At 42.2% G+C, this 27,096-nt stretch overlaps 3 protein-coding genes across 4 annotated transcripts; 2 read left to right on the top strand and 1 right to left on the bottom strand.

Annotated features, from left to right (window-relative positions):
* Positions 1 to 2,440, top strand: serpina10b (serpin peptidase inhibitor, clade A (alpha-1 antiproteinase, antitrypsin), member 10b). The gene is made up of 5 exons (XM_035752232.2): positions 1 to 57; positions 317 to 948; positions 1,230 to 1,506; positions 1,611 to 1,758; positions 1,884 to 2,440. The coding sequence occupies exons 2-5, from the start codon at positions 354 to 356 to the stop codon at positions 2,073 to 2,075; spliced, it is 1,212 nt and encodes a 403-aa protein (XP_035608125.1). The 5' UTR covers positions 1 to 57; positions 317 to 353; the 3' UTR covers positions 2,076 to 2,440.
* Positions 2,415 to 6,773, top strand: ddx24 (DEAD (Asp-Glu-Ala-Asp) box helicase 24). Its single transcript, XM_035752231.2, has 8 exons — positions 2,415 to 2,524; positions 3,022 to 4,519; positions 4,655 to 4,808; positions 5,077 to 5,589; positions 5,742 to 5,817; positions 5,909 to 6,097; positions 6,214 to 6,343; positions 6,444 to 6,773. The coding sequence occupies exons 2-8, from the start codon at positions 3,025 to 3,027 to the stop codon at positions 6,677 to 6,679; spliced, it is 2,793 nt and encodes a 930-aa protein (XP_035608124.1). The 5' UTR covers positions 2,415 to 2,524; positions 3,022 to 3,024; the 3' UTR covers positions 6,680 to 6,773.
* A 6,312-nt stretch (positions 6,774 to 13,085) lies between these two features.
* si:ch1073-416d2.4 (coiled-coil domain-containing protein 42 homolog) lies at positions 13,086 to 26,894 on the bottom strand. 2 transcript variants are annotated; one of them, XM_035752225.2, is made up of 9 exons: positions 26,300 to 26,894; positions 25,981 to 26,023; positions 25,697 to 25,873; positions 25,097 to 25,254; positions 24,919 to 25,001; positions 24,555 to 24,727; positions 13,985 to 14,095; positions 13,791 to 13,907; positions 13,086 to 13,585 (listed from the first exon to the last, which is right to left on the bottom strand). In XM_035752225.2, exons 1-9 carry the CDS (start codon positions 26,398 to 26,400, stop codon positions 13,415 to 13,417), a joined length of 1,134 nt encoding a protein of 377 aa, XP_035608118.1. In that variant the 5' UTR covers positions 26,401 to 26,894; the 3' UTR covers positions 13,086 to 13,414. The 2 variants fall into 2 exon arrangements, with proteins under 2 accessions (XP_035608118.1, XP_035608119.1); XM_035752226.2 differs by having other exon boundaries at positions 25,697 to 25,888; positions 26,300 to 26,366.
* Between the last annotated feature and the right edge of the window lie 202 nt (positions 26,895 to 27,096).

Raw genomic sequence — 27,096 nt, 5'->3', positions numbered from 1 at the left:
CTCCCCAAATAGTAAATGGAGGGTTTTGACATATCTTGCTGATGCCCAAGCTGAAAGGTAGGTCTTTTATTGAGCAGTATATAACTATTTGTAATAGTATATGTAGGTATATTAGATAAGATATACATTGTTGCTTTAATTGTTGAAATGATACTCTTATTTGGGAGTTGTGCTTTTGAAACCCCTAATTAGAAAACAAATGTATTTTGAAATGACTCCAATGAACTTTTTTCTGCCTCCGTTTTCTTTGTGTATGAGTCCTGATACAATGCATTAGTTATTGACTCCAAACCTATCTCTTGCAATTTGCCCATAGTACTATTGCTGGTTGGATCAAATAAGTCCAAAGAACTATGATGATGAAGGTGGGACTCCTTTTCCTCCTGACTTATGTCTGCACCTTCACCCCTGTCTACCAAACTCAAGAGCGGAGCCCCAACATTACAGACCTGACCTACAAGAACATGGACTTTGCCATGAATCTCTACAGAAAGATTGCAGGTTACCATGATAAAAACATATTTTTCTCACCCCTGAGCATATCCACAGCTTTTGCCACCCTCTCCATGGCAGCGCAGGGTCCCACACGAGACCAGATAGTGAAGGGGCTCAACCTGGCCCACCTAGATCGGGAGAACCAGCCAGACATAATTCCAGAACTCTTCCAACACCTCCAAGGGAACATCACACAAGATGGATCATTGAAATTTGACCAGAGCACCGCCCTCTTTGTCCGCCTAACTTTTGAGGTAGAGGGAGACTACAGTGACCAGGTCAAGAAATTCTTCAACGCTGACATCAACAATGTTGACTTTGCAGATAGAAAAGCTAGCGTTGCCCTGATCAATGACTACATAACGAGAAAGACTGGTAACAAAGTCAAGGAGGTGGTCTCTAACTTGGATCCACTCACCCAACTCATGCTCATCAACACCATTTTCTTTCAGGGTGAGCAGCTATGTCAGCTATGTCATTCTCTGATTTAAGCAGTTCCACCATATCATTTAAAAAACATAACATTTTACTGGTTAGTATGTTTAGTTTAGACTTGGGTCTACCATAATTGTATCCCATCAGTATATCTTATTTAAAGATATACTGATGGGATACAATTATGGTAGAACCATGTTTTAATACATTTCATTTTCAAAGTTGAATTGCATTGCCTAAAATACCACAATAACACATTTTCTTCCCAATAAATATGCTTTGTCATATTTGGAATTTAGGTGAATGGCAAATGCCCTTCAACCCTAATCACACAGAAAATGGACGCTTCTTTATTGACAACTACAACATTGTCCAGGTGCCCATGATGTTTAGAATGGAGGATAAGTTCTACACAATGGATGACATTCCCCTGAAAGCCAAGGTGCTGAAGCTACCTTACCGGGAGGGCGTTTCAATGCTTATTCTGCTACCCAACAAAGGCCTGGATTATACGACAATAGATGACGAGATCACAACTAAGAGATTCCTCAGTTGGATCAAAAACCTGAAAAAAATGTAAATAGAAAAGTCAAGTGTATTTTGTGATGAAACATTGCAAAATTCCATTGGTTTTGTAAGCGGTGTTTTGTGTTTTATGAAAGTTGTCTGTTATTTCACAGGAAACTGGAAGTTCAACTGCCCAAGTTCAAGATGGAGCAATCTTACGCCATGCACAGCATCCTTCCAGATTTGGGCATATCCAGTATCTTCCATGACACCGCTAACCTCACTAGGTTGAGCAAAGACCCAGGCCTGAAGGTGTCAGAGGTCAGTTGAATTAACAGGCCTTAACCAATTTCCATCTATATCAATTGAGAAAAAATGTATCATTAAATTACACACTGTGGATAAATAACAAATAACATATTATTGCAATGATAATTTGGTTGCAGGTGTTGCACAAGGCAGTGATTGAGGTGGATGAGAAAGGCACCACTGCAGCCGCTGCCACAGAAGGCACCATCACTGGATATGCCTTACCCTCTTCCTTCATCGTCAACCGACCATTCTTCTTTTTTATTTACCATGAGGCCACTAACAGCTTGTTGTTCATGGGCCGAGTGATTGACCCCACCAAAAACTGATTGTAAAGAGTACTATGTATTTGGTGTCTGGAGAGGTGTTGTATGTATTAAAAGGTGAACAGATATTCAACTGGTTTGGTGATCTTCCTAATATAAAGACTGTAACTTGAACATTTTAACCCTGCCTGAGTCCTTAAATTAAAGGCATGTATCACATATTATCTAAATAATTAAGCAAATATGACCAACGTAAGAGTCCAATTAATGTTACATTATAGAAAACCTTTTCATAGGTAGTATGTCTGATCTGCATTGTCAATGATGTCTTCTTCATCACTTCAGACACACATTCCAGCAACACTGCTCTCTGCTCAAGTTGAAAGGTTACTAATAAAGTTTTTCAAACCACGTGATTACAAATGCCATGGCTGCGTCCTCGTGTCATATGTGAGTCCAATCAAGTCGTGTGATTTATCCTTATCGGAGGAAATTCCTGTGAACAGTCAAAGGTTGTTTATTTATTTTTTTAATCTGTTTATGCAGCTATATTTCGTGTAACTGTATTGAATATTAATTCATTTGTGGTGCAGAGTGTTTCATGTGGACAGCTATAAAATAGCTGGCTGCCATGCTGATGTTCTATCTAATATGTCAGGCTGGCTAGCTAGCTTTCAATTACTTATATAGTGAATACTTCCCTTTATTATATTTGTTTTCACCAGCTATAGCACGTACCAGTTAGAATACAGCAATTCAAGGGGTTTTATCTACCAGTAGCTGCTAGTTACAACTGATGCGTTTGTTGTCATCATAGCTAGCTAGTTTGCTAATGGCTAGCTACTTCAACTACACGCTTTGGTATAAGGACACTTTTTGTAACAATCTAGCCGGCACTTTGTACTGTACTAAGATCAAAATATCAAATTGGAATACACAGAATTATTCATTTTACTGTTGATCATGAATGTAATCTTAATCATTCACTTTTTAACTTATCTATTCATAGAAAATGAAGCCCAACAGGAGCCAGATGAAAAATATGCGCCCTTTCTCTCGGCCGAAGTCAGCCAAACGGGGAATCCAAGTGAAGGGCAGCTGGAAAGCAGTAGAACTGGACCCCAGTCTCTTCTCAGAAGAGGGCATGGGGGGACTGGTATGTTTTGAGGAGCTGACAGACTACCGCCTGATAGACTCTGCCAAGGAAGAAGCTAAAGCAGAAGCTAAAGCAGAAAAAGATAAAAAGAAGAGAGAAGAAAGAAAAGAAAAGAAAAAAGCTAAGAAAAGAAAGGCTAGTGAGGGAGATAAGGATGGAGGGAAACAGGAGGAGGTATGTGAGGGAGGTAGTGACAAAAATGAAACGTCCGAAAAACCAGCTAGGAAGAAGAATAAAAAGAAAACAGCCCAACAAAATGATCCAACCACCCAGGATGATGTTTCTGTGGACAGTAAAGTGAAAAGTGAGGAGGTGAAGGACGAAGTCCAAAACCTTGAAAATGGTTCAGAGAACGTTGTGGTCAAGGAGGAAAAGGAAAAAGCCCCTGAAGAAACTGTCTCACAAGATGCTGTTACGTGTCCTGAGGATGCTCAGCCACAATCAAACAATACAATGACTGATGGCAAAAATAAGAAAAAGAGGAAAAAGAAAATAAAGTTAGAAAAGCAGACGGTCCCAGAGTCACAGCTAGCGCAGGAGGCACAGACAGAGTTACCCCCTCAAGGCAAAATGTCTAAACTCTCCAAAAAGAAAGCAAAGAATTGGACCAATGCGGCGCGCTCTGGTTCTGACCAAAACTCAGATGTGACAGCGTGGAAGGATCTGTTTGTCCCTGACCAAGTGTTGAAGGCACTGAGCAGTCTAGGGTTTGGATCACCCACGGCCATTCAAGCTCTGGCATTGCCACCTGCTATCAGAGACCATATGGACATTGTTGGGGCCGCCGAGACGGGTAGTGGGAAGACGCTGTCTTTCGGCATCCCCATGATCCATCATATCCTGGAGTGGAAGAAGGGAGTAGATGAAAGTGAGGGGGTGACGGATGGCCAGACTGAGCCAGGAACACAGGTGGAAAGCTTGTACCTGCCGACTATGGAAGAATCTGTAGATATTTCCATGGACACCAGCAACGAGGTCACTGAGCCAGCTCCAAAGACCAGGGCTGAGTCTAAAGAGGCCTGCACTGAGGAAACCACAGAGCAGGAAGATCCACAAGAGCAGGGGAGTGAAGATGTAGCAGAGGAAGACAATGCTGCTGATGACAATGAAATCATTGAGGAGGAGGATGATGAAGAAATATATCAGGAGGACGAGGATGAGAGTGACTCTGAAAAGATTGGGTGCGTCAAAGTCATTGAGAATATGGAGTTTGACTTTGACAACACAGCAGAAGAAGATGATACTCTGAAAGTCAGTGAGAAACAGCCATTGTTAGGGTTGGTTCTGTGCCCTACCAGGGAGCTGGCTGTACAGGTGAAACATCACATTGATGCTGTGGCCAAGTTTACTGGTGAGTGCGAAAGGCAGTGAGAAACCACTGATTCATAAAAAATCTGATAACCCTATTCATGAAGTAGGTGTGGGCTTTCAAGAATCACAAAGCTATTTAAATTAATAGATTCAACTGATGTGTTCCTGTGTGCAGGTATAAAAACAGCGATTGTGGTCGGTGGAATGGCTCAGCAGAAACAGGTCAGGATGCTGAAACGGAGACCTGAGATCATCATTGCTACTCCAGGACGCCTGTGGGAGATGATCAAAGAGAGGCATCCACATCTGGTCAACCTAAGGCAGCTAAGGTATATAAAATACAAAATGTGTAGTTTTATGACATTTCATGTAGTCCGTACTTGGCAACTAAAAGGTGAATTACCTACACAGCACATACAAGTAAACAGTAAGAGGTCAGGATGAAGCAGTTTGTTTTGGTAGCGTCAATGTAATCGGTAGTGTGTTTAAATAGTTGGTATAATGCATATTCAATGCAGATGTTTGTCCATATCTGGCCTGGAAAGTACATTTTTTTTTTCCTCATACCAGTCATGATTTTAATTTATTTTTTCATAGGTGTCTAGTCATTGACGAAGCAGACCGCATGGTGGAAAGAGGCCATTTTGCTGAGCTGGAAAGTCTGCTGGAGATGCTGAACACTGTCCAGTTCAACCCAAAGAGGCAGACATTTGTGTTCTCCGCCACCCTGACCATGGCCCACAGCTTGCCCACCCGTGTCCTGCAGAAGAAGGGCAAGAAGGTGGACCAGCGAAGCAAGCTGGAGGTCCTTATGGAGAAAGTTGGGATCAGGTCCAAGCCTAAAGTCATTGATCTGACCCGGAAGGAGGCTACAGTCGAGACCCTGACTGAGACACAGATACACTGTGAAAAGGAAGAGAAGGATTTCTTCCTGTACTACTTCCTGCTCCAGTATCCAGGCCGGACTATGGTGTTTGCCAACAGTATTGACTGCATCAAGCGGCTTAACTCTCTGCTGGTCATCCTGGACCGTACTCCACTGCCACTGCATGCCAACATGCACCAGAAGCAGCGCCTAAAGAACCTTGAGAGGTTCGCTGAGAGGGAGAGGTAAGGCATAGAAAAATGACATGTATATGCTGCAGGCTAGTTATTATCCATATCGGTTTAGTTATGGATTGGATTGAATTAGCCTTGAGTGGGTCAGCAAATTTGTCTCTACCAAAAACTATCTTGACTATAGTACACATTGATGTTTACAGCTGTGTGCTCCTGACAACTGATGTGGCTGCAAGAGGGCTGGACATTCCAAATGTTCAACATGTCATTCATTACCAGGTATGCATTTTGACACCTTTGGTGGCTTCCTGTCATGCTTTGTCTCTGACAGTTATTCCTTAAATTAAGAACATTATTGTGTGTGCCTCAGGTTCCAAGGACATCAGAGACTTATGTCCACCGCAGTGGTAGGACAGCACGAGCCACCAAAGAGGGGCTCAGTTTGCTCCTGGTTGGGCCAGATGACATGATGAACTTCAAGAAAATTTACAGAGCTCTGGGAAAGGATGAGGAGGTTCCCATGTTTCCCATACAGAGCAAGTGCATGGCTGCCATCAAGGTAGACACCTAACCAGGCACCTATATATCACATGATCAATCTGAGCTAGGAGCTGCACATATTTACTTCTCTTTCATAATATGACATATGGTACAATGTTTTGTCTGCCTTGACAGGAGCGAGTCAACATGGCCAGGAAGATAGAGAAGATTGAGTTCCACAACAGCAGAGAGAAGCAGCACAACTCTTGGTTTAAGCAAGCAGCAGAAGCTCTGGAGGTGGATCTTGATGATGATGTTTTGCTTGGTAAGACTACATAACTCATTTAATTATCTAGGAGTGGGAGGTTGGCTCATGAGAAATCCAGACATTCCATCAATAGATAAGTAACATTTAATTTTTTCAGGGGGGAGGAAGGACGAGGAGGACGACAGGCAGCAGCAGAAGATGGTGAAGGGCATGAAGAAGCACCTGAAACACCTGATTTCTCAGCCTGTATTTAAGAATGTGATGAAGACCAAGTACCCCACACAGATGGGTAAGCTCTCCCTGCCCAACATGCCCCTACATGGTTTGGAAACGGCCTTGACCAGTGTCTCCAATCAGAAGAAAAGACAGAAACAAAAGAAAAAGCAGCAGTAGTGTTAATGTGTAGTCTCAATTAGAATGTCTTTTCATAAATGGAAATACAGTGCAATTATTGTAACATTTTCACATAAAATGATTTTAAGAGATATCAGTCTTGTTTTTATTTTTGTTGCAACATTCAAGAAAGTAGAGAGGAGTTAACCGCATTTGTTTACTGTACAGTATGTTCAAAGTATTCAGACCCCTTGACTTTCTCCACATTTTGTTACCTTACAGCCTTATTCTAAAATGAATCAAATTGTTTTTTTCCCTGTCAATCTACAGACAATTCCTCAATGATAAAGCAGAAACAGGTTTTTAGAATTGTTTGCAAATGTTTTTAAAAAAAACGTATCCCATTAACATTAGTATTCAGACCCTTTACTTTGTTGAAGCACCTTTGTCACCGATTACAGAATCTAGTCTTTTGGGGTATGATGCTACAAACTTGGCACACCTGTATTTGAGGAGTTTCTTGCATTCTTCTCTGTAGATCCCCTCAAGCTCTGTCAGGTTGGATAAGCAGCGTTGCTGCACAGCTATTTTCAGAACTCCAGAGATATTTGATGGTGTTCAAGTCCGGTCTTTGGCTGGGCCACTCAAGGACATTCAGAGACTTGTCCTGAAGCCACTCCTGCATTGTCTTGGCTGTGTGCTGAGGGTAGTTGTCCTTCTCCCAGGTCAGGTCCTGAGTGCTCTGGAGCAGGTTTTCATCAAAGATTTCTGTACTTTGCTCTGTTAATCTTTCCCTCAACTGGTCTGGACTGGTCTCCCAGTCCCTGCCGCTGAAAACATCCCCACAGCATGATGTTGCCACCACCATGCTTCACGGTAGGGATGGTGCCAGGTTTCCTCCAGACCTGATGCTTGGCTTTCAGGCCAAAGAGTTCAATCTTGGTTTCATCAGACAAGAGAATCTTGTTTCTCATGGTCAGTCCTTTAGGTGCCTTTCGGCAAACTCCAAGCGGGCTGTCGTGCCTTTTACTGAGTAGTGGCACCTGTTTGGCCACTACCATAAAGGCTTGATATGGTTGTCCTTCTGGAAGGTTCTCCCATTCTCTCCATCCACAGAGGAACTCTGGAGCTCTGTCAAAGTGACCATCGGGTTCCTGGTCACCTCCCTGACCAAGACCCTTTTCCCCCGATTGCTCAGTTTGGCCGGGCGGCCAGCTCTAGGAGGTCTTGGTGGTTCCAAACGTCTTCCATTTAAGAATGATGGAGGCCACTGTGTTCTTGGGGACCTTCAATGCTGCAGGCATTTTTTGGTACCCTTCCCCAGATCTGTGCCTCGACACAATCCTGTTTCGACGCTCTACGCACAATTTCTATGACCTCGTGGCTTGGTTTTGTTCTCTGCCATTCACTGTCAAATGTGGGACCTTCTATAGACAGGTGTGTGCCTTTCCAAATCATGTCCAATCAATTGAATTTATGACAGGTGAACTCCAAGTTGTAGAAACATCTCAAGAATGATCAATTGAAACAGGATGCACCTGAGTTTAATTTAGAGTTTCATTGCAGTGTCTGAATACTTATTTTTTTTTTTTTTATATATTTGCAAAAATGTCAACCTGTTTTCACTGTGTCATTATGGGGTATTGTATGTAGATAAATTATTGAATCAATTTTAGAATAAGCAATGTAACAAAGTGGAAAAAGTCAAGGGGTCTGAATACTTTCCGAATGCACGATATTACAGAACAATACAAACTTTTACAAATATTTTTTTACCTCTTCAAATAAATGATTAACACTAAACTTCCTGTAAACCTGAGATATGTGGAGTCCTTTATCAGGCCCCTCAATGGCAATGATGTGGGTAGAGAATGTCGTAGTGGGCTGTTTTATAGAGGTGTAGGGAGGGCTGGGTTCCCTCTGGAATGGTGTGGTGGGCCAGACGCTATCCGTTTCCCCCTCAATGGAAGCAATGTGGATGCTAACGCCTAAGGCCTCCGACAGAGCCAGGATATCTATGTGGTCACACTCAATTGCCATGGTTTCCACTTCCTGGATAAGTCAAGAATGGACATTATGTAAGTATCTACCCATGCAGAAACATCATGTGTGGTCAATACAAATGTTGATGGGTTTGATCACAAATTACAGTTAGCAAAAAAGTAATGTCAGTGAGTGGTCCCTGGCTCCAGAGTGGCACAGCGGTCTAAGGCACTGCATCTGTGCTAGAGGTGTCACTACAGACCCTGGTTTGATTCCAGGCTGTATCACAACCGACTGTGATTGGGTGTCTCATAGGGTGGCGCACAATTGGCCCAGCATCGTTAGGGTTTGCCTGAGGTAGGCCGTCATTGTAAATAAGCGTTTGTTCTTAACTGACTTGCCTACTTAAATACCCCATTTACTTTAATTTATTGCACCAACACTAGAGAGCAGCAAAACACTTTCAGACACCAGTTTTGAGTGGCGAGAAACTCCTTGGGACAAGGTAAAATTGTCCACGGAGAAAATCAGCAGCACCAGGCACACTTCCATAGCATATTAACGAAACCGGAGACGATAGCAATATGGTATTGAGCGCAACTCCTACTTACCTGAGTGCAGTAAACCTTGACTGGGTGCCTCCACAAAGTGGCTAAAGAGTCTGCATGGTTTTGCAGGTAGGCTAATGTGAGCAGCCTTGGGTATTGCACCATACTGTCAAAGGTAGTTTGCTCATTAAAGAGCTGGAGCAATGTGTCACCATGTTCATCAGCTTCACATTGTTCCAGAACGCATACAAACTAAAAGCTGAACCTGTCTGATAACCAACCCTTGTCATTAATCAACAGGCTTCAGTTACATGAGTCTGGCGTTTATTATTGTGAAGATGCAATATTTGATTTTAGAAAATAGTACCAAGGTAGATACATGTACATTTACCATGTTAAGCAAGTATTTGAAAGAGTTCTCATCAATGCCCGCAGCCAATAACTCTGCCTCTTTGTATCACTGTTTCTTTGAATCTGAGCGACATTATGCATATTCCTCCATTATTTTGAAGTGGAAAAGCCACATGCAGGCAAAGGCACATTCTTGGAATCCAAAACATTCTACAAATGCACATGGCAAAGGCTATGTGTAGGAATGAATTTACCTTTGCAAAGCTCTGTCTTTTTGCAACAATGATTCCAGGTGTCCAAAGTTTAGGGCTCTGTAAAAGCAATTGCCATCTCCCCTGATTTCCCAGATGTACTTATACTGGCTGAAAATGTCTGTCAAAACTGAAGCGATGATATTGTTTTTGAATTCGTCAAATTCAAACAAGTAATTTAATTTCACTAGCCGGTCTTATATTTTATTTAATACCTCTGATTTGACTAACAGTCCATATAATTTATGGTAACATTTGGTTTCCTTTATTAGTGTAATTTCATTACAATTGTTTCAAGATAGCCAAGGCATATCTATCCAATGAAGTCGGATCTCACAGCAGACAAGTAAAGCTTTGTATGTAGGTAGCATCATTCACGTTATGATCTTTGTCAGCCTTTTGCAATGGCTGGCTAGCTATATGAATAGGCATTACCCAATACTTTGCAGCTTCCTCCTCCAGTAGGTGGAACATTTCTTCTCTACTTGAAACAAACTGTTGTGTGTCCATCTGTGAAGAACAGTCGTTTGCCAAATGAATAGTCTGTAAATGGTGTACTGACAATAGTAAAAAGTCATGCTTTGTTAATTCCTACGTTCAAAATGTTTTGTTGCTAAAAGATAACATTACCATACCTGAGGCGTCTCAAAAAATAGTCATAAGACAAACTAATCAACTTCTTTGCTCGCTTTGAAGACAATACAGTGCCACTGACAGGGCCCACTACCAAAACCTGCAGGCTCTCCTTCACCGCAGCCAATGTGAGTAAAACATTTAAACGTGTTAACCCTCGTAAGGCTGCTGGCCCAGACGGCATCCCTAGCCGCGTCCTCAGACTAGCTTTAAGAGACTAGTCAAGGATCATATCACCTCCATCCTACCTGACACCCTAGACCCACTACGATTTGCTTATCGCCCCAATAGGTCCACAGACGACGCAATCACACTGCCCTAAATCTGGACAAGAGGAATACCTATGTAAGAATGCTATTCATCGATTACAACTCAGCATTTAACACCATAGTACCCTCCAAACTCGTCATTAAGCTTGAGACCCAAGGTCTAGACCCCGCCCTGTGCAACTGGGTCCTGGACTTTCTGACAGGCCGCCCCCCAGGTGGTGAGGGTAGGAAACAACATCTCCACCCCACTGAACCTCAACACTGGGGCCCCATAAGGGAGCGTTCTTAGCCCTCTCCTGTACTCCCTGTTCACCCATGACTGCGTGGTCATGCACGCCTCTAACTCAATCATCAAGTTTGCAGACGACACTACAGTGGTAGGCTGGATTACCAACAACGACGAGACGGCCTACAGGGAGGTGGTGAGGGCCCTGGGAGTGGGGTGTCAGGAAAGTAACCTCACACTCAACCTCCACAAAACAAAGGAGATGATCGTGGACTTCAGGAAACAGCAGATGGAGCCCCCCTCTATCCACATTGACGGGACAGTATTGGAGAAGGTGGACATTTTTAGGTTCCTCTGCGTACACATCACAGACCAACTGAAATGGTCCATCCACACAGACAACGTGGTGAAGAAGGTGCAACAGCGCCTCTTCAACCTCAGGAGGCTGAAGAAATTTGGCTTGTCACCAAAAACACTCACTTTTACAGATGCACAATTGAGAGCATCCTGTCGGGCTGTATCACCGCCTGGTACGGCAACTGCTCAGCCCACAACCTTAAGGCTCTCCAGAGGGTAGTGAAGTCTGCACAACGAATCACCGGAGGCAAACTACCTGCCCTCCAGGTCACCTACACCACCCAATGTCACAGGAAGGCTAAAAAGATGAATGACAACAACCACCCGAGCCACTGCCTGTTCACCCCGCTATCATCCAGAAGGCGAGGTCGGTACAGGTGCATCAAAGTTGGGACCGAGAGACAGAAGCTGTTTTTCAATCTCAAGGCCATCCGACTGTTAAACAGCCATCACTAACATTGAGTGGCTGCTGCCAACATTACTGACTCAAATCTCTAGCCACTTTAATAATAAAAAAATGTATCACTGGTCACTTTAAACAATGTTTACATACCCTACACTACTCGTCTTATATGTATATACTGTACTCTATACCATCTACTGCATCTTGCCTATGCCATTCGGCCATCACTCATCCATATAAAGTGGGGAGAACAAGTATTTGATACACTGCCGGTTTTGCTACTTATAAAGCATGTAGAGGTCTGTAATTTTTATCAAAAGTACACTTCAACTGTGAGAGACAGAATCTAAAACAAAATGTAAAGAATCACATTGTATGATTTTTAAGTAATTAATTAGCATTTTATTATTTTCTGTATTTTTGTTTTAGATTCCGCCTCTCACAGTTGAAGTGTACCTAGGATAAAAATTACAGACCTCCACATGCTTTGTAAGTAGGAAACACTGCCGATTTTGCAGGTTATCAAATACTTGTTCCCCCCACTGTATATATTTTTTTTACATTTATCCGTTATTTTACCAGGTAAGTTGACTGAGAACACGTTCTCATTTGCAGCAACGACTTGGGGAATAGTTACAGGGGAGAGGAGGGGGGGGGATGAATGAGCCAATTGTAAACTGGGGATTATTAGGTGACCATGATGGTTTGAGGGCCAGATTGGTAATTTAGCCAGGACACCAGGGTTAACACCCCTACGATACGTGCCATGGGATCTTTAATCACCTCAAAGTCAGGACACGCTTTAACGTCCCTTCTGAAAGACGGCAGTGTCCTGGGGCATTGGGATATTTTTTTTAGACCAGAAGAGTGCCTCCTACTGGCCCTCCAACACCACTTCCAGCAGCATCTGGTCTCCCATCCAGCGACAGACCAATAAAACCAATAAAACTCTGTCCACCTTCATAAAGACTAGGTTAGCATGCTACTAAGATAAACATGGCTCACTAAGTAGAAACGCATATTTCCACAAATTGTCATCCTGTCTCACAAGGCTAAGCGCGTGGCAAAATACAACTGTTGTATGCAATAAAAAGTGGAATGAAATGTAACATCGAAAGACAATAGATTAAATGTCCGAGCAACAGTACCAACCACAACAACTGGATATTTAGAACTGCCACGTGCTTTGTGTTTAAACGGACAGTACATTGACAGACAAAAGGGTTAACATTAGTTACCAGTATCTTTGGGACATTAATTATTTTTGTTCGAGGAACCTCCCCGAAATATCCATAAATGGGCCTAGCTTTGTCTGTGTAGGCCTACTATTGTAGTATGTTCAAACTTCGGTGGATTACAACCACCATAGGAACTTCCCTCAACTTGGTAAATGTTTTGCAAATGAACTCCACAATCTTCCTATTTAAAAAAACAACAGCCACAACCCATCTTCAACTGTTTATATTCATAATATCAAAGAGAACTTGTAATATTCATCCTAACAAAGTTCAATCATCAATCTCATATTAGGCTATATGAGAAATGCATGTACAACTTCTTTGGAACTACAACCACAGCAATTTCCTTCGTCAGCAACTTTAACTTATTACCACAAAGAACTATACAATTATAACACTACTACAACAACAAGTTGAAAGTAACTTCTATTGCACTCGCGTCCTTTACTGTGTCCGTATGCATGTGCGTGCGTGCACTTACATGGTTGTATTTGTGTGTTTCTCCACAAACTCGCAAAAGATCTATTCGGCATTGATCAACTAGACAGTCCACTCCTCCCACTGGTCTTGCTGGTGCTCTTCAGTTGAGTTTTACTGTTAATGTTTTTCAGTGATCTTCTGTGCTCTGTGGCACTCGTCAATACGGTGCCTGAGTCTATCAGTCGTGTTGCTCTCATCTCGATGTCTGCCCTCTCCAGAATGTATTCCTGTAAATATAGTAATAAGTATACTGTAAGTAATATAATAAATTGGTAGTTGCAATCTTGATTGGGGAGACAAGATATGATTACAGTATACAAAATCTGGAATTCAGAAGAAAATAAATATTTAAAATTCTATATAAACTAAGTGTGAGAACAAATGGGGACTAATTTAAAGTGAAATACTAACAACAATGCAATTAGACATTACCTTTACCATATCCATCATCGTCAGCATGTCTATCTCTTCCAGAGGCCCATAGTGCTGTAAGTAGCACTGCTCTGCAAGGTTCTTCACAGCTATCAGCAGGCAACCCACTTCCTCAACCTGACAAGAGAGGTGGAGTGGAGTTTATTATGGTATTATTATTGGTTATTAGTGTAAAATGGTGGTGGTGCTCAGACCTGGTCTCTGGACTGGCCTTGGTGCATCATCAGTTTTATCTCAGTCTGGTTGTTCTTCTCCTTGGCTCTGTCCCATTGGGTCTGCAGTTCAGACAGCTCCCTGTTCATCATCTGCCTCCGACGAGGGAAGAGCACACAGTATGCGTATTTAGAAAAGTGAATAACCAAACACACAGGTTTTTTAAAAATGCATACATTAAACAATGCCAGAGGCCTTATAAAAACATTCAGAACACCTGCTCTTTCCATGACAGACTGACCAGGTAAATCCAGGTGAAAGCTATGATCCCTTATTGATGCCACTTGTTAAATTCACTTCAATCAGTGTATATGAAGAGGAGACTGGTTAAAGAAGGATTTTAAGCCTTGAGACAATTGAGACTTTGATTGTGTACTGTATGTGTGCCATTCAGAGGGTGAATGGGCAAGACAAAAGATTGAAGTGCCTTTGAACGGGGTATGGTAGTAGGCTCCAGGCGCACCGGTTTGTGTCAAGAACTGCAACAGTGCAACAGTTTTTCATGCTCAACAGTTTCCCGTGTGTATCAAGAATGGTCCACCACCCAAAGAACATCCAGTCAACTTGACACAACTGTGGGAAGCATTAGAGTCAACATGGGCCAGCATCACAGTGGAACGCTTTCAACACCTTGTAGAGTCCATGCCCTGATGAATTGAGGCTGTTCTAACTCAAAATTATAAAGGCATTCCTATACACTGGTATAATCAGTGTATAGTAAATTAGTGCCTTCCAAAAGTATTCACAACCCTTGACTTTTTCTACATTTTGGTGTGTTACAGGCTGAATTTAAAATGGATTAAATTTAGATTTTTTTTGACACATTTTAGAATTTAAATTAATGATATTTAATAAGCTTATGTATCGACCTCACGGGCTTCGTCAGAGCCGTGAGGTCGATATGTAAACTTATTAAATATCAGTGATACTATCAAGAGCATTGTGTGGTTTCCTTCTTCCTTCATCTTGTTCAATTGTTGCCATGCACCTGCAAATTAGATTGCTCAGGTGTGCGAGTACCTTTTGAATTTAAATTAATAAAAAATGAAAAGCTGAAATTTCTTGAGTCAAGTATTCAACCCCTTTGTAATGGCAAGCCTAAATATATTCAGAAGTAAAAATGTGCTTTACTCACATGATCTGTAACAAGTCGCACAGCTGTAATCGCTGCCAAAGGTGCTTCTAAAAAGTATTGACTTGGGTGTGAATACTTACATAAATGACATCAATTAATTTGCTAAAATTTCAAAAAACATGTTTTTACTTTGTCATTATGGGGTATTGTGTGTCGATGGCTGAGAAAAAATGTGATTTATTCATTTTAGAAAAAAGCAAGCTCTCTGAAAAATAAGAGCGTAGTCTTCAAAAATCTGCATTTGTGTTTTCAACATACACTACATATACAAAAGTTTGAGGACATACCTTCAAATTAGTGGATTCGGCTATCTCAGCCACACCCGTTGCTGACAGGTGTATAAAATCAAGCACACCGCCATGCAATCTCCATAGACAAACATTGGCAGTGACTTCCAACGTGGCACTGTCATAGGATGCCACCAGTCAGTTCGTCAAATTTATGCCCTGCTAGAGCTGCCCCAGTAAGTGCTGTTATTGTGAAGTGGAAACGTCTAGGAGAAGCAACGGCTCAGCCGCGAAGTGGTAGGCCACACAAGCTCACAGAATGGAATCACCAAGTGCTGAAGCGCAGTTGCAACACTCACTACCGAGTTCCAAACTTCCTCAGGAAGCAACGTCAGTACAAACAATTAGTCAGGAGCTTCAAGTGTTTCTATTGCCGAGCAGCCACACACAAGCCTAAGATCACCATGCATCGGCAGGACTGGAGTAAAGCTCGCCGCCATTGGACTTTGGAGCAGTGGAAATGCCTTCTCTGAAGTGATGAATCACCATCTGGTAGTCCAACAGACAAATCTGAGTTTGTCAGATGCCAGGAGATCACTACCTGCCCCAATGCATATTGACAACTGTAAAGTTTGGTGGGGGATGAATAATGGTCTGGGGCTGTTTTTCATGGTTTGGGATAGGCTCCTTAGTTCCAGTGAAGGGAAATCTTAACTCTACAGCATACAATGACATTCTAAATGATTATGTGCTTCCAACTTTGTGGTAACAGTTTGGGGAAGGCCCTTTCCTGTTTCAGCATGACAACGCCCCACTGCACAAAGCGAGTTCCATACAGACACGGTTTATCGAGATTGGTGTGGAAGAACTTGACAGGCCTGCACAGAGCCATGACCTCAACCCCATCAAACACCTTTGGGAAGAATTGGCACACTGCCTGCGAGCCAGGCCTAATCGCCCAACATCAGTTCCCAACTTCACTAAAGCTCTTGTGGCTGAATGGAAGCACGTCCCCGCAACAATGTTCCAACATCTATTAGAAGGCCTTCCCAGAAGAGTGGAGGCTGTTATAGCAGCAAAGGGGGGACCAACTCCATATTAATTCCCATGATTTTGTAATGAGATGTTCGACGAACGAGTGTCCACATACTTTTGGTCGCTTGGGTCCTTGATCTGATCTATAGGCTATATACAATGGGGCAAAACAGTATTTAGTCAGCCACCAATTGTGCAAGTTCTCCCACTTAAAAAGATGAGAGAGGCCTGTAATTTTCATCATAGGTACACTTGAACTATGACAGACAAAATCAGGAAAAAAATCCAGAAAATCACATTATAGGATTTTTAATTTATTTATTTTCCACCATAATTTGGAAATAAATTCATAAAAAATCCTACAATGTGATTTTCTTTCTCATTTTATCTGTCATAGTTGAAGTGTACCTATGATGCAAATTACAGGCCTCTCTCGTGTTTTTAAGTGGGAGAACATTCACAATTGGTGGCTGACGAAATACTTTTTTGCCCCACTGTAGGTTATTCATCAAAGTAGCCTATTTTGCATTGATTTCCAGTATATAATTTCAGCGACTGTTCAATCTCTGTGATTTGATGCAAACATAACTCTTAGTATGCAGGACATAAAGTGCATTTATTTTTGCAGTTTTACTTAGTGCCTTATTGCAAACAGGATACACTTTTAGGAATATTTGTATTCTGTATTTAACCTTCATTTAACTAGTTAAACACTATTATAGTCCATGCAACTTAATATTGGATTTGTTAAGCACATTTTTACTCCTGAATTTATTTACGCTTGCCATAACAAAGAGGTTGAGTACTTATTGACTCAAGACATTTCAGCTTTTCATTTCTAATTCATTTGAACTTTGACATTATGGGGTATTGTGTGACACAATCTGAATTTAATCCATTTCATTTAATCCATTTCAATTGTGCGCCGCCCTATGAGACTCCCAATCACGGCCGGTTGTGATACAGCCTGGAATTGAACCAGGGTCTGTAGTGACGCTTCCAGCACTGAGATGCAGGGCCTTAGACCGCTGTGCCACTCGGGAGCTTGTAACACAACAAAATGTGGAAATATTCAAGGGGTATGAATACTTTCTGAAGGCACTGTACATGTATTTCTAACATGCTGACCACACCACTCGCATCGCGTGCACGAGAGTTGCAAAATAAATGTACACCTACATGTTATCCAATCATTGCACCCACACTGCTCGCGTGTGTCAAAGAGTGTCTGCGTAGCCAGGCCCTAAAATAGAACTTGGTTCTATTTGTGACGCTTGATGCGCAGCAAGTCCCACCTCTCCCATCTCCTCATTGTTTTTTTATAAGTGTATACCCACGTGCCATCTCCTCATTGGTTTTTAGGAACATATACCCACGTGGGTGATTTGAAAGATGAACTGAGGTCCACACTCCAGTCGGTTGTAGTAATGCACCGTAAAGTTAGTTGCCAATAGCCATATAAAGTCCAAAGAAGAAGAAGCTTGAAGGAGGAGAGATTACTAGAAACAAACTCAGCCTACCCTTTTATCTGTGGATTAATTGTTGGAGTAGAGGACCTTGTGCATTTCATGTAAAAGGACAAATTAGGTAGCAACAGCAAGCTAGTTAACTAAATTGCCATAAATGTTTGCTTATCGACCTGTAATCAAATGAATATAGTTGATTCATAGTTTGTTTTGATATTTCAACCTGTGTGTCCTGATCACTTCTGGTGTGGGGGGGACAAAATCAACATGTGTGCAATGGCACACGCAAGCTAGCGGGATTATACACTGTACCGGCAAGATAGAACAGCACACACCAGTAAGACGAAACGAAGGGGGGCGGTCTGTGCATATTTGTAAACAGCTGGTGCATGAAATCTAAGGAAGTCTCTAGATTTTGCTCGCCTGAAGTAGAGTATATTGTGATATATTGCAAGCCACACTACTTGCCTAGAGAATTTTCAGCCATACTTTTTGTGGCTGTTTATTTACCACCACAGACAGATGCTGGCACTAAGAGCACACTCAGTCAGCTGTATAAGGAAATAAGCAAACAGGAAACCACTCACCCAGAGGTGGCGCTCCTAGTGGACGGAGACTTTTAATGAAGGGAAACTTAAATCCGTTCTACCAAATTTCTATCAACATGTTAAATGTGCAACCAGAGGGGAAAAACTTCTAGATCGACTGTACTCCACACACAGAGACGCATACAAAGCTCTCCCTCGCCCTCCATTTGGTAAATCCGACCACAACTCTATCCTCCTGATTCCTGCTTACAAGCAAAAATTCAAGCAGGAAGCACCAGTGACTCGGTCTATAAAAAAGTGGTCAGATGAAGCAGATGCTAAACTACAGGACTGCTTTGCTATCACAGACCGGAACATGTTCCGGGATTCTTCCGATGACATTGAGGAGTACACCACATCAGTCACTGGCTTCATCAATAAGTGCATCGAGGACGTCGTCCCCACAGTGACTGTACGTACATACCCCAACCAGAAGCCATGGATTACAGGCAACATTCGCACTGAGCTAAAGGGTAGAGCAGCCGCTTTCAAGGTGCGGGACTCTAACCCGGAAGTTTACTATAAATCCTGCTATCCCCTGCGACGAACCATCAAAGAGGCAAAGCGTCAATACAGGGCTAAGATTGAATCATACTACACCGGCTCCGACGCTCAGCTCATGTGGCAGGGCTTGCAAACTATTACAGACTACAAAGAGAAGCCCCGCTGCGAGCTGCCCAGTGACAAGAGCCTACCAGACAAGCAAAATCACTTCTATGCTCGCTTCGAGGCATGCAACACTGAGGCATGCATGAGAGCATCAGCTGTTCTGGGTGACTGTGTGATCGCGCTCTCTGTAGCCGATGTGAGTAAAACCTTTAAACAGGTCAACATACACAAGGCAGCGGGGCCAGACGGATTACCAGGACGTGTGCTCCGGGCATGTGCTGACCAACTGGCAGGGGTCTTCACAACTGGCAGGTGTCTTTCAACATGTCCCTGATTGAGTCTGTAATACCAACATGTTTCAAGCAGACCACCATAGTCCCTGTGCCCAAGAACACAAAGGCAACCTGCCTAAATGACTACAGACCCATAGCACTCATGTCCGTAGCCATGAAGTGCTTGAAAGGATGGTAATGGCTCACATCAACACCATTAACCCAGAAACCCTAGACCCACTCCAATTTGCATACCGCCCAAACAGATCCACAGGTGATGCAATCTCTATTGCACTCCAAACTGCCCTTTCCCACCTGGACAAAAGGAACACTTATGTGAGAATGCTATTCATTGACTACAGCTCAGTGTTCAACACCATAGTACCCTCAAAGCTCATCGCTAAGCTAAGGATCCTGGTACCTCTTTAAGGAATACCTAGGATAGGATAAAGTAATCCTTCTCACCCCCTTAAAAGATTTAGATGCACTATTGTAAAGTGGCTGTTCCACTGGATGTCATAAGGTGAATGCACCAATTTGTAAGTCGCTCTGGATAAGAGCGTCTGCTAAATGACTTAAATGTAAATGTTAAATGACTAAACACCTCCCTCTGCAACTGGATCCTGGACTTAGCAACACATCTTCCACACTAATCCTCAACACTGGGGTGCGTGCTCAGTCCCCTCCTGTACTCCCTGTTCACCCACGACTGCATGGCCAAGCACGACTCCAACACCATCACTAAGTTTGCATACAACACAACAGGCCTGATCACCGACAATGATGAGACAGTCTATAGGGAGGAGGTCAGAGACCTGGCTGAGTGGTGCCATAATAACAACCTATCCCTCAAAGTAACCAACACTAAGGAGATGATTGTGCAGTACAGGAAAAGGAGGACCGAGCACGCCCCCATTCTCACCGACGGGGCTGTAGTGGAGTAGGTTGAGAGCTTCAAGTGCCTTGGGTAGCCTAGTGGTTAGAGCGTTGGACTAGTACCCGGAAGGTTGCAAGTTCAAATCCCCGAGCTGACAAGGTACAAATGTGTCGTTCTGCCCCTGAACAGGCAGTTAACCCACTGTTCCTAGGCCGTCATTGAAAATAAGAATTTGTTCTTAACTGACTTGCCTAGTTAAATAAAGGTAAAAAACATCAACAACAAACTAGAATGGTCCAAACACACCAAGACAGTCATGAAGAGGGCATGAGAAAGCCTATTCCCCCTCAGGAAACCAGAAAGATTTGGCACGGGTCCTGAGATCCTCAAAAGGTTCTACAGCTGGAACATCGAGAGCATCACTGCCTGGTACGGCAATTGCTCAGCCAACAGAGGGTGGTGCGTACAGCCCAGTACATCACTGGGGCTAAGCTGCCTGCCATCCAGGACCTCTACACCAGGCGGTGTCAGAGGAAGGCCCAAAAATTGTCAAAGACCCCAGCCAACCCAGTCATAGACTGTTCTCTCTACTACCGCATGGCAAGCGGTACCGGAGTGCCAAGTCTAGGACAAAAAGGCTTCTCAACAGTCTTTTACGCTACTGCTACTCACTTTAACCATATCTACATGTACATTCTACCCCAATCAGCCTGATTAACCGGTGTCTGTACGTAGCCTCGCTACTTTTATAGCCTCGTTACTGTATATAGCCTGTCTTTTTACTGTTTTATTTCTTTACTTACCTATTGTTCACCAAACACATTTTTTGCACTATTGTTTAGAGCCTGTAAGTAAGCATTTCATTTCACTGTATTCGGCGCACGTGACAAATAAACTTTGATTTGATTTGATGCAAGCAGTCTGGTAAGCATGTAAGCATGTAAAGTACTAGTCAAGTTTGGACACACCTACTCATTCAAGGGATTTGATTTTTTACTATTTTCTACATTGTAGAATAACAGTGAAGACAAACTATGAAGTAACACATATGTAGTAACCCAAAAAGTGTTAAACAATTCAAAATATATTTTAGATTTTAGATTCTTCAAAGTAGCCACCCTTTGCCTTGATGATAGCTTTGCACACTCTTGGCATTCTCTCAACCAGCTTCATGAGGTATTTTCCAACAGTCTTGTTCCCACATATGCTGAGCACTTGTTGGCTGCTTTTCCTTCACTCTGTGGTCCAACTCATCCCAAACCATCTCCATTTGGTTGAGGTCAGGTAATTGTGGAGGCCAGATCATCTGATTCAGCCCTCCATCAGTCTCCTTCTTGGTCAAATAGCTCTTACACAGCCTGGAGTATATAATATATTTGTATTTGTTTAACACTTTTTTGTTGGTGTCTACATGATACCATATGTGTTATTTCATAGTTTTGATGTCTTCACTATTAGTCTACAGTGCCTTGCGAAAGTATTCGGCCCCCTTGAACTTTGCGACCTTTTGCCACATTTCAGGCTTCAAACATAAAGATATAAAACTGTATTTTTTTGTGAAGAATCAACAACAAGTGGGCCACAATCATGAAGTGGAATGACATTTATTGGATATTTCAAACTTTTTTAACAAATTAAAAACGGAAAAATTGGGGGTGCAAAATTATTCAGCCCCCTTAAGTTAATACTTTGTAGCGCCACCTTTTGCTGCGATTGCAGCTGTATGTCGCTTGGGGTATGTCTCTATCAGTTTTGCACATCGAGAGACTGACATTTTTTCCCATTCCTCCTTGCAAAACAGCTCGAGCTCAGTGAGGTTGGATGGAGAGCATTTGTGAACAGCAGTTTTCAGTTCTTTCCACAAATTCTCGATTGGATTCAGGTCTGGACTTTGACTTGGCCATTCTAACACCTGGATATGTTTATTTTTGAACCATTCCATTGTAGATGTTGCTTTATGTTTTGGATCATTGTCTTGTTGGAAGACAAATCTCCGTCCCAGTCTCAGGTCTTTTGCCGACTCCATCAGGTTTTCTTCCAGAATGGTCCTGTATTTGGCTCCATCCACCTTCCCATCAATTTTAACCATCTTCCCTGTCCCTGCTGAAGAAAAGCAGGCCCAAACCATGATGCTGCCACCACCATGTTTGACAGTGGGGATGGTGTGTTCAGGGTGATGCGCTGTGTTGCTTTTACGCCAAACATAACGTTTTGCATTGTTGCCAAAAAGTTCAATTTTGGTTTCATCTGACCAGAGCACCTTATTCCACATGTTTGCTGTGTCTCCCAGGTGGCTTGTGGCAAACTTTAAACAACACTTTTTATGGATATCTTTAAGAAATGGCTTTCTTCTTGCCACTCTTCCATAAAGGCCAGATTTGTGCAATATACGACTGATTGTTGTCCTATGGACAGAGTCTCCCACCTCAGCTGTAGATCTCTGCAGTTCATCCAGAGTGATCATGGGCCTCTTGGCTGCATCTCTGATCAGTCTTATCCTTGTATGAGCTGAAAGTTTAGAGGGACGGCCAGGTCTTGGTAGATTTGCAGTGGTTTGATACTCCTTCCATTTCAATATTATCGCTTGCACAGTGCTCCTTGGGATGTTTAAAGCTTGGGAAATCTTTTTGTATCCAAATCCGGCTTTAAACTTCTTCACAACAGTATCTCGGACCTGCCTGGTGTGTTCCTTGTTCTTCATGATGCTCTCTGCGCTTTTAACGGACCTCTGAGACGATCACAGTGCAGGTGCATATATGGAGACTTGATTACACACAGGTGGATTGTATTTATCATCATTAGTCATTTAGGTCAACATTGGATCATTCAGAGTTCCTCACTGAACTTCTGGAGAGAGTTTGCTGCACTGAAAGTAAAGGGGCTGAATAATTTTGCACGCCCAATTTTTCAGTTTTTGATTTGTTAAAAAAGTTTGAAATATCCAATAAATGTCGTTCCACTTCATGATTGTGTCCCACTTGTTGTTGATTCTTCACAAAAGAATACCGTTTTATATCTTTATGTTTGAAACCTGAAATGTGGCAAAAGGTCGCAAAGTTCAAGGGGGCCGAATACTTTCGCAAGGCACTGTATATGTAGAAAACACTATAAAGAAAAACCCTGGCCCCTTTATGGAACAATAGATTGATCCCTATGTTTTTCCAGAATAGTAACTTTGGACCATGGTCTGATAAGGGGGATCACTCTTCTGGGACATTGTTATGAGGAAGGAGTTCTTATGTCTTTTGATCAGCTGAAACAGAAATACCACTTGCCTAACAGGGACTTCTTTAGCTACCTACAACTACAAAACTTTATTAGGGTGACTCTTAAAGGGACAATGGAACCTACCTAAGATGTCACCTATTGAACAACTCTGCCACGCAGACCAACCACTGTTCAAGACCATTTCCCGTGTTTACAATGCTCTTATGTCAGGACTAACACTGCCTGGGCTAGATAAACGCCGACTTAGATGGGGAAAATATCTGGGTATTGATCTTGATGAGGATCTATGGAGTGACCTATGCAGGGATGGTGTTACATCCACATTGAACTCCAGATACAGACTGATCCAGTTTAATTTCCTCCATCAGCTCTATATCACCCCATCTAGACTGCACAAGTTCAACCCAGATATCTACTCCCTATGTTTTAGATGTGGCTCAGATGAAGGAACATTCCTCCATTCCACTTTGCAGTGTTCAAAACTACACGGTTTCTGGCAGGGGGTATGCGATACCATATCCTCAATTCACAGGGTTGCATTCCCTTTAGACCCGGAGGTCTGTCTACTTTACTAACACCAATCTTAGGCAAAGCCATACTATAAAGCTAACAGAAATATTGCTAGCGATTGCCAAGAAATGCATTGCCTTGAAATGGAAATTGGATTCCTCCCTGCCAGTTGCAATGTGGCTTTCGGAAGTTAATAGTTGTATCCCTTTGGAGAAAATCACTTACTGCTTGAGGAATAAGTTAAAGACATTTTACAGAATTTGGCAACCTTTTATTGACTATATGGAGAATCTCCCCCCACATCTCATTGATTGAATCTATATATAATCCTCACATAATGTTTCACACGTAATGTATAATATGTAGCCTACGGCAGGTGATCCAATGTCTCGTTATTTTTTTCTTATTGTATGTTTGTATATATAATTATAATTTTTTTGTTTTTTTTGTTAAGCTTGTCTGTCCCTCTCACTTTGTCCTATCGTTGTCTAATATCTTTTCACTTTTGTTTTGAATGTTCTTAATTGGAAAATGCAAAAAAAAAAAAACCTGGAATGAAAAGGTGTGTCCAAACTTCTGATTGGTACTGTATGTGAATGTCTGACCAGCTTGTTGGTGTTATGCTCCTGCTTCAGGCTGTCCAGGCTGCGCTGGCCCTGCTCCAGCTCTTCCACCAGCTGGCCCAGGCGCTCCACCAGGTCCTGATGAGTTAGGGACAGGGTATCATGGCGCCGAATGATGGGCATCACCAGGGAATCTGCCCCATACTCCAGGTAATCTGCATTCACAGGCAGGTTAAGAAACAAACATACTTATTGTATTGTACCTCACAACCAACACTGTCATTTTATGTTTATTTGTTGGAGGCAACAATCCAATCCAATAGTTTTCTAGATCTAGGTATTGATTCAACTAAAACAATCAACTAAGAAAAAAGAGTATATTCAACTACAAAAAACATGAACTTACTCTCCGGGAGAAAATCTAACATTTTCATCATGTAGTCTTCGTACATTTTATACTTGGTCACCCTGTCCTTTAAATACTGCTGCCTGTAGGGATTGGGGAAAAAAAGATATCAGATGAAGAGGGACCAACAAGTATTTGTGCAAGAAATTTCCCAATCCAAAAACCAGCTCCCATTCACCTGGCCTGCAGTTTTTCCAGCTGTTCAGTGAACTCTTCTTTCTCGTTCTGCTTCAGATCGTTCTGCTTCCTTGCTGCCTGGTACTTCTTCAGGGCCCGACGGCGCTTTACCTCATTGTCCTCAACAAACTTCTCAAATTTCTTAGCTCTGTCTTTAGTCTGGGTGAGATCATAAACCCAAAGGAAAGAGTCAAGAGATGACGTACACATAAGCAGGTCAATACTGTATATCTTGGTTCTATGTTAAGCCTATACAGTATCTGTATAATTTTACCTGTCCATGGATTTGAAATGCCTTAGCTCATCGTGAATTGTGTATTATAAACTAGGTGGTTCGAGCCCTAAATGCTGATCGGCTGAAAGCCGTGGTATACCACAGGTATGACAACATTTTATTTTTACTGCTCTTACATTGGTACATTGGTAACCAGTTAATAATAGCAATAAGGTTTGTCTGGGAAGTGTAATATATGGCCAATATATCACAGCTATGGGCTGTGTCCTAGCACTCCGCGTTGTTGTGCAGAAGAACAGCCCTTAGCCGTGGTATATTGGCCATATACCACACCCTCTTGGGACTTATTCCTTAAATGTAACTCACCGCCTGCTGTTTCAGCTCTAGCTCTGCCTTCCTCTGTGCAAGGGCCTGCATGCGGCCTTTGAATTCCTGTCGTTTCTGTGCCAGCTGCCTATCCACTTCATCCACCTCCACCTGCTTCTTCAGGACGAGGGTTCTCTGTAATGTGTTCACTCCTGTCTCCAGGACTCTGCTAGCGGTCTACATGGGAAATCACTAGTCACAAGAATACTTAACATCAAATATATCTACACCAAGACACTGGCCTATGTTTTGTGTTCAAATAAAATCTAATTAGGACTACTTACCTCTGTTATAACAGGTATGTGATTGACATTTTCATCTTCTTGTCTATGTCAGGGAAAATATATAATCCAAACGTTTAATGGCAATGTAGTGCTGAAATTCGTCGTCCATTACTAAACTTGAGCTGCATAATTGTGCAATATAATTCAAATGCAAATCATGATGCATCCAATTGTCATGGACCTAAAATATGATTATTCAATTCAAGTTTATCAAGACATAATGATTGTGGCCAGAAGGATTAGCAAAACTGAAGGTGAACAGATGGGCTATAATTATCGTGCATAATGCATAAGATTATAAAAGTTGATTGTAACATACCTAGTTTCCTCAAATTGCGTTACAAAAATGTTTTTCATTCTATTCTCCACTTTCAGCTTTAGACGAGGATCACCTTTATTTATACAAGGAAGAGTCTCCATATTTTTAGGCGTTGCAACTTTTATTTTAGAAAATAAGTGATCCTTGAGAGTGAACAGAACTCCAATAACATTATAAAACGCAGCATTTGTTGTGTTCCTGAAAGAATTGTTCCGTGCACAAGAGAGCAACAAAAGTCTTCCGGATTGGGTGTCCTACTGAATTTGTGTTACATGTTGCCGAGGAACCAGGGGGAGGGGAGAGGGAATGCGAGGGGATCGTTTCCCGGTTGACATAGCAACTGCCCGGGAGGCGTTCTAATTCACGGATGGAAAGCAACTGAAAGGTACTCCACAAAAGACAGTCGCCTTTATAAATTGTTAAGCCTGACATTGCGAACACATCATAAACTTTGTCTCAATCTGAATAGAATAATTCTTATACATTACATTTTAAATTCAGTACCTGTCAAAAGTTTGGATGCACCTACTCTAGGCCTTTCTATGGAGTTTTTCCTAGCCACCGTGTTTCTACACCTGCATTGCTTTCTGTTTTGGGGTTTTAGGCTGGGTTTCTGTACAGCACTTTGTGACATTAGCTGATGTAAGAAGGGCTTTAAATAACTGTGATTAAAGTTAACTCTCATTAAAGCGTTTTTCTTTATTCTTACTATTTTCTAAATTGTAGAATAATAGTGAAGACATCAAAACTATGAAATAACACATATGTAGTAACCCAAAAAATATTAAACAAATCAA

This window comes from Oncorhynchus keta, chromosome 35 (assembly GCF_023373465.1).
Source record: "Oncorhynchus keta strain PuntledgeMale-10-30-2019 chromosome 35, Oket_V2, whole genome shotgun sequence".
Lineage (NCBI taxonomy): Eukaryota > Metazoa > Chordata > Actinopteri > Salmoniformes > Salmonidae > Oncorhynchus > Oncorhynchus keta.
The sequence above is the reverse complement of the archived record's forward strand: the minus strand, read 5'-3'. Positions and strand labels throughout refer to the sequence as shown.

What these genes read in the sequence shown, in the direction of transcription:
- serpina10b (XM_035752232.2), top strand. Translation starts at nt 354, where the DNA reads ATGATGATGAAGGTGGGACTCCTTTTCCTCCTGACTTATGTCTGCACC. An exon ending in CAACACCATTTTCTTTCAGG is followed by an intron (nt 949 to 1,229) that starts GTGAGCAGCTAT and finishes TTTGGAATTTAG; the next exon opens with GTGAATGGCAAATGCCCTTC. An exon ending in ATCAAAAACCTGAAAAAAAT is followed by an intron (nt 1,507 to 1,610) that starts GTAAATAGAAAA and finishes GTTATTTCACAG; the next exon opens with GAAACTGGAAGTTCAACTGC.
- ddx24 (XM_035752231.2), top strand. Translation starts at nt 3,025, where the DNA reads ATGAAGCCCAACAGGAGCCAGATGAAAAATATGCGCCCTTTCTCTCGG. An exon ending in AGGTTCGCTGAGAGGGAGAG is followed by an intron (nt 5,590 to 5,741) that starts GTAAGGCATAGA and finishes TGATGTTTACAG; the next exon opens with CTGTGTGCTCCTGACAACTG. An exon ending in TGATGATGATGTTTTGCTTG is followed by an intron (nt 6,344 to 6,443) that starts GTAAGACTACAT and finishes TAATTTTTTCAG; the next exon opens with GGGGGAGGAAGGACGAGGAG.
- si:ch1073-416d2.4 (XM_035752225.2), bottom strand. Translation starts at nt 26,400, where the DNA reads ATGGAGACTCTTCCTTGTATAAATAAAGGTGATCCTCGTCTAAAGCTG. An exon ending in ACATACCTGTTATAACAGAG is followed by an intron (nt 25,874 to 25,980) that starts GTAAGTAGTCCT and finishes TTTCCCATGTAG; the next exon opens with ACCGCTAGCAGAGTCCTGGA. An exon ending in GTTAGATTTTCTCCCGGAGA is followed by an intron (nt 24,728 to 24,918) that starts GTAAGTTCATGT and finishes CTGTGAATGCAG; the next exon opens with ATTACCTGGAGTATGGGGCA.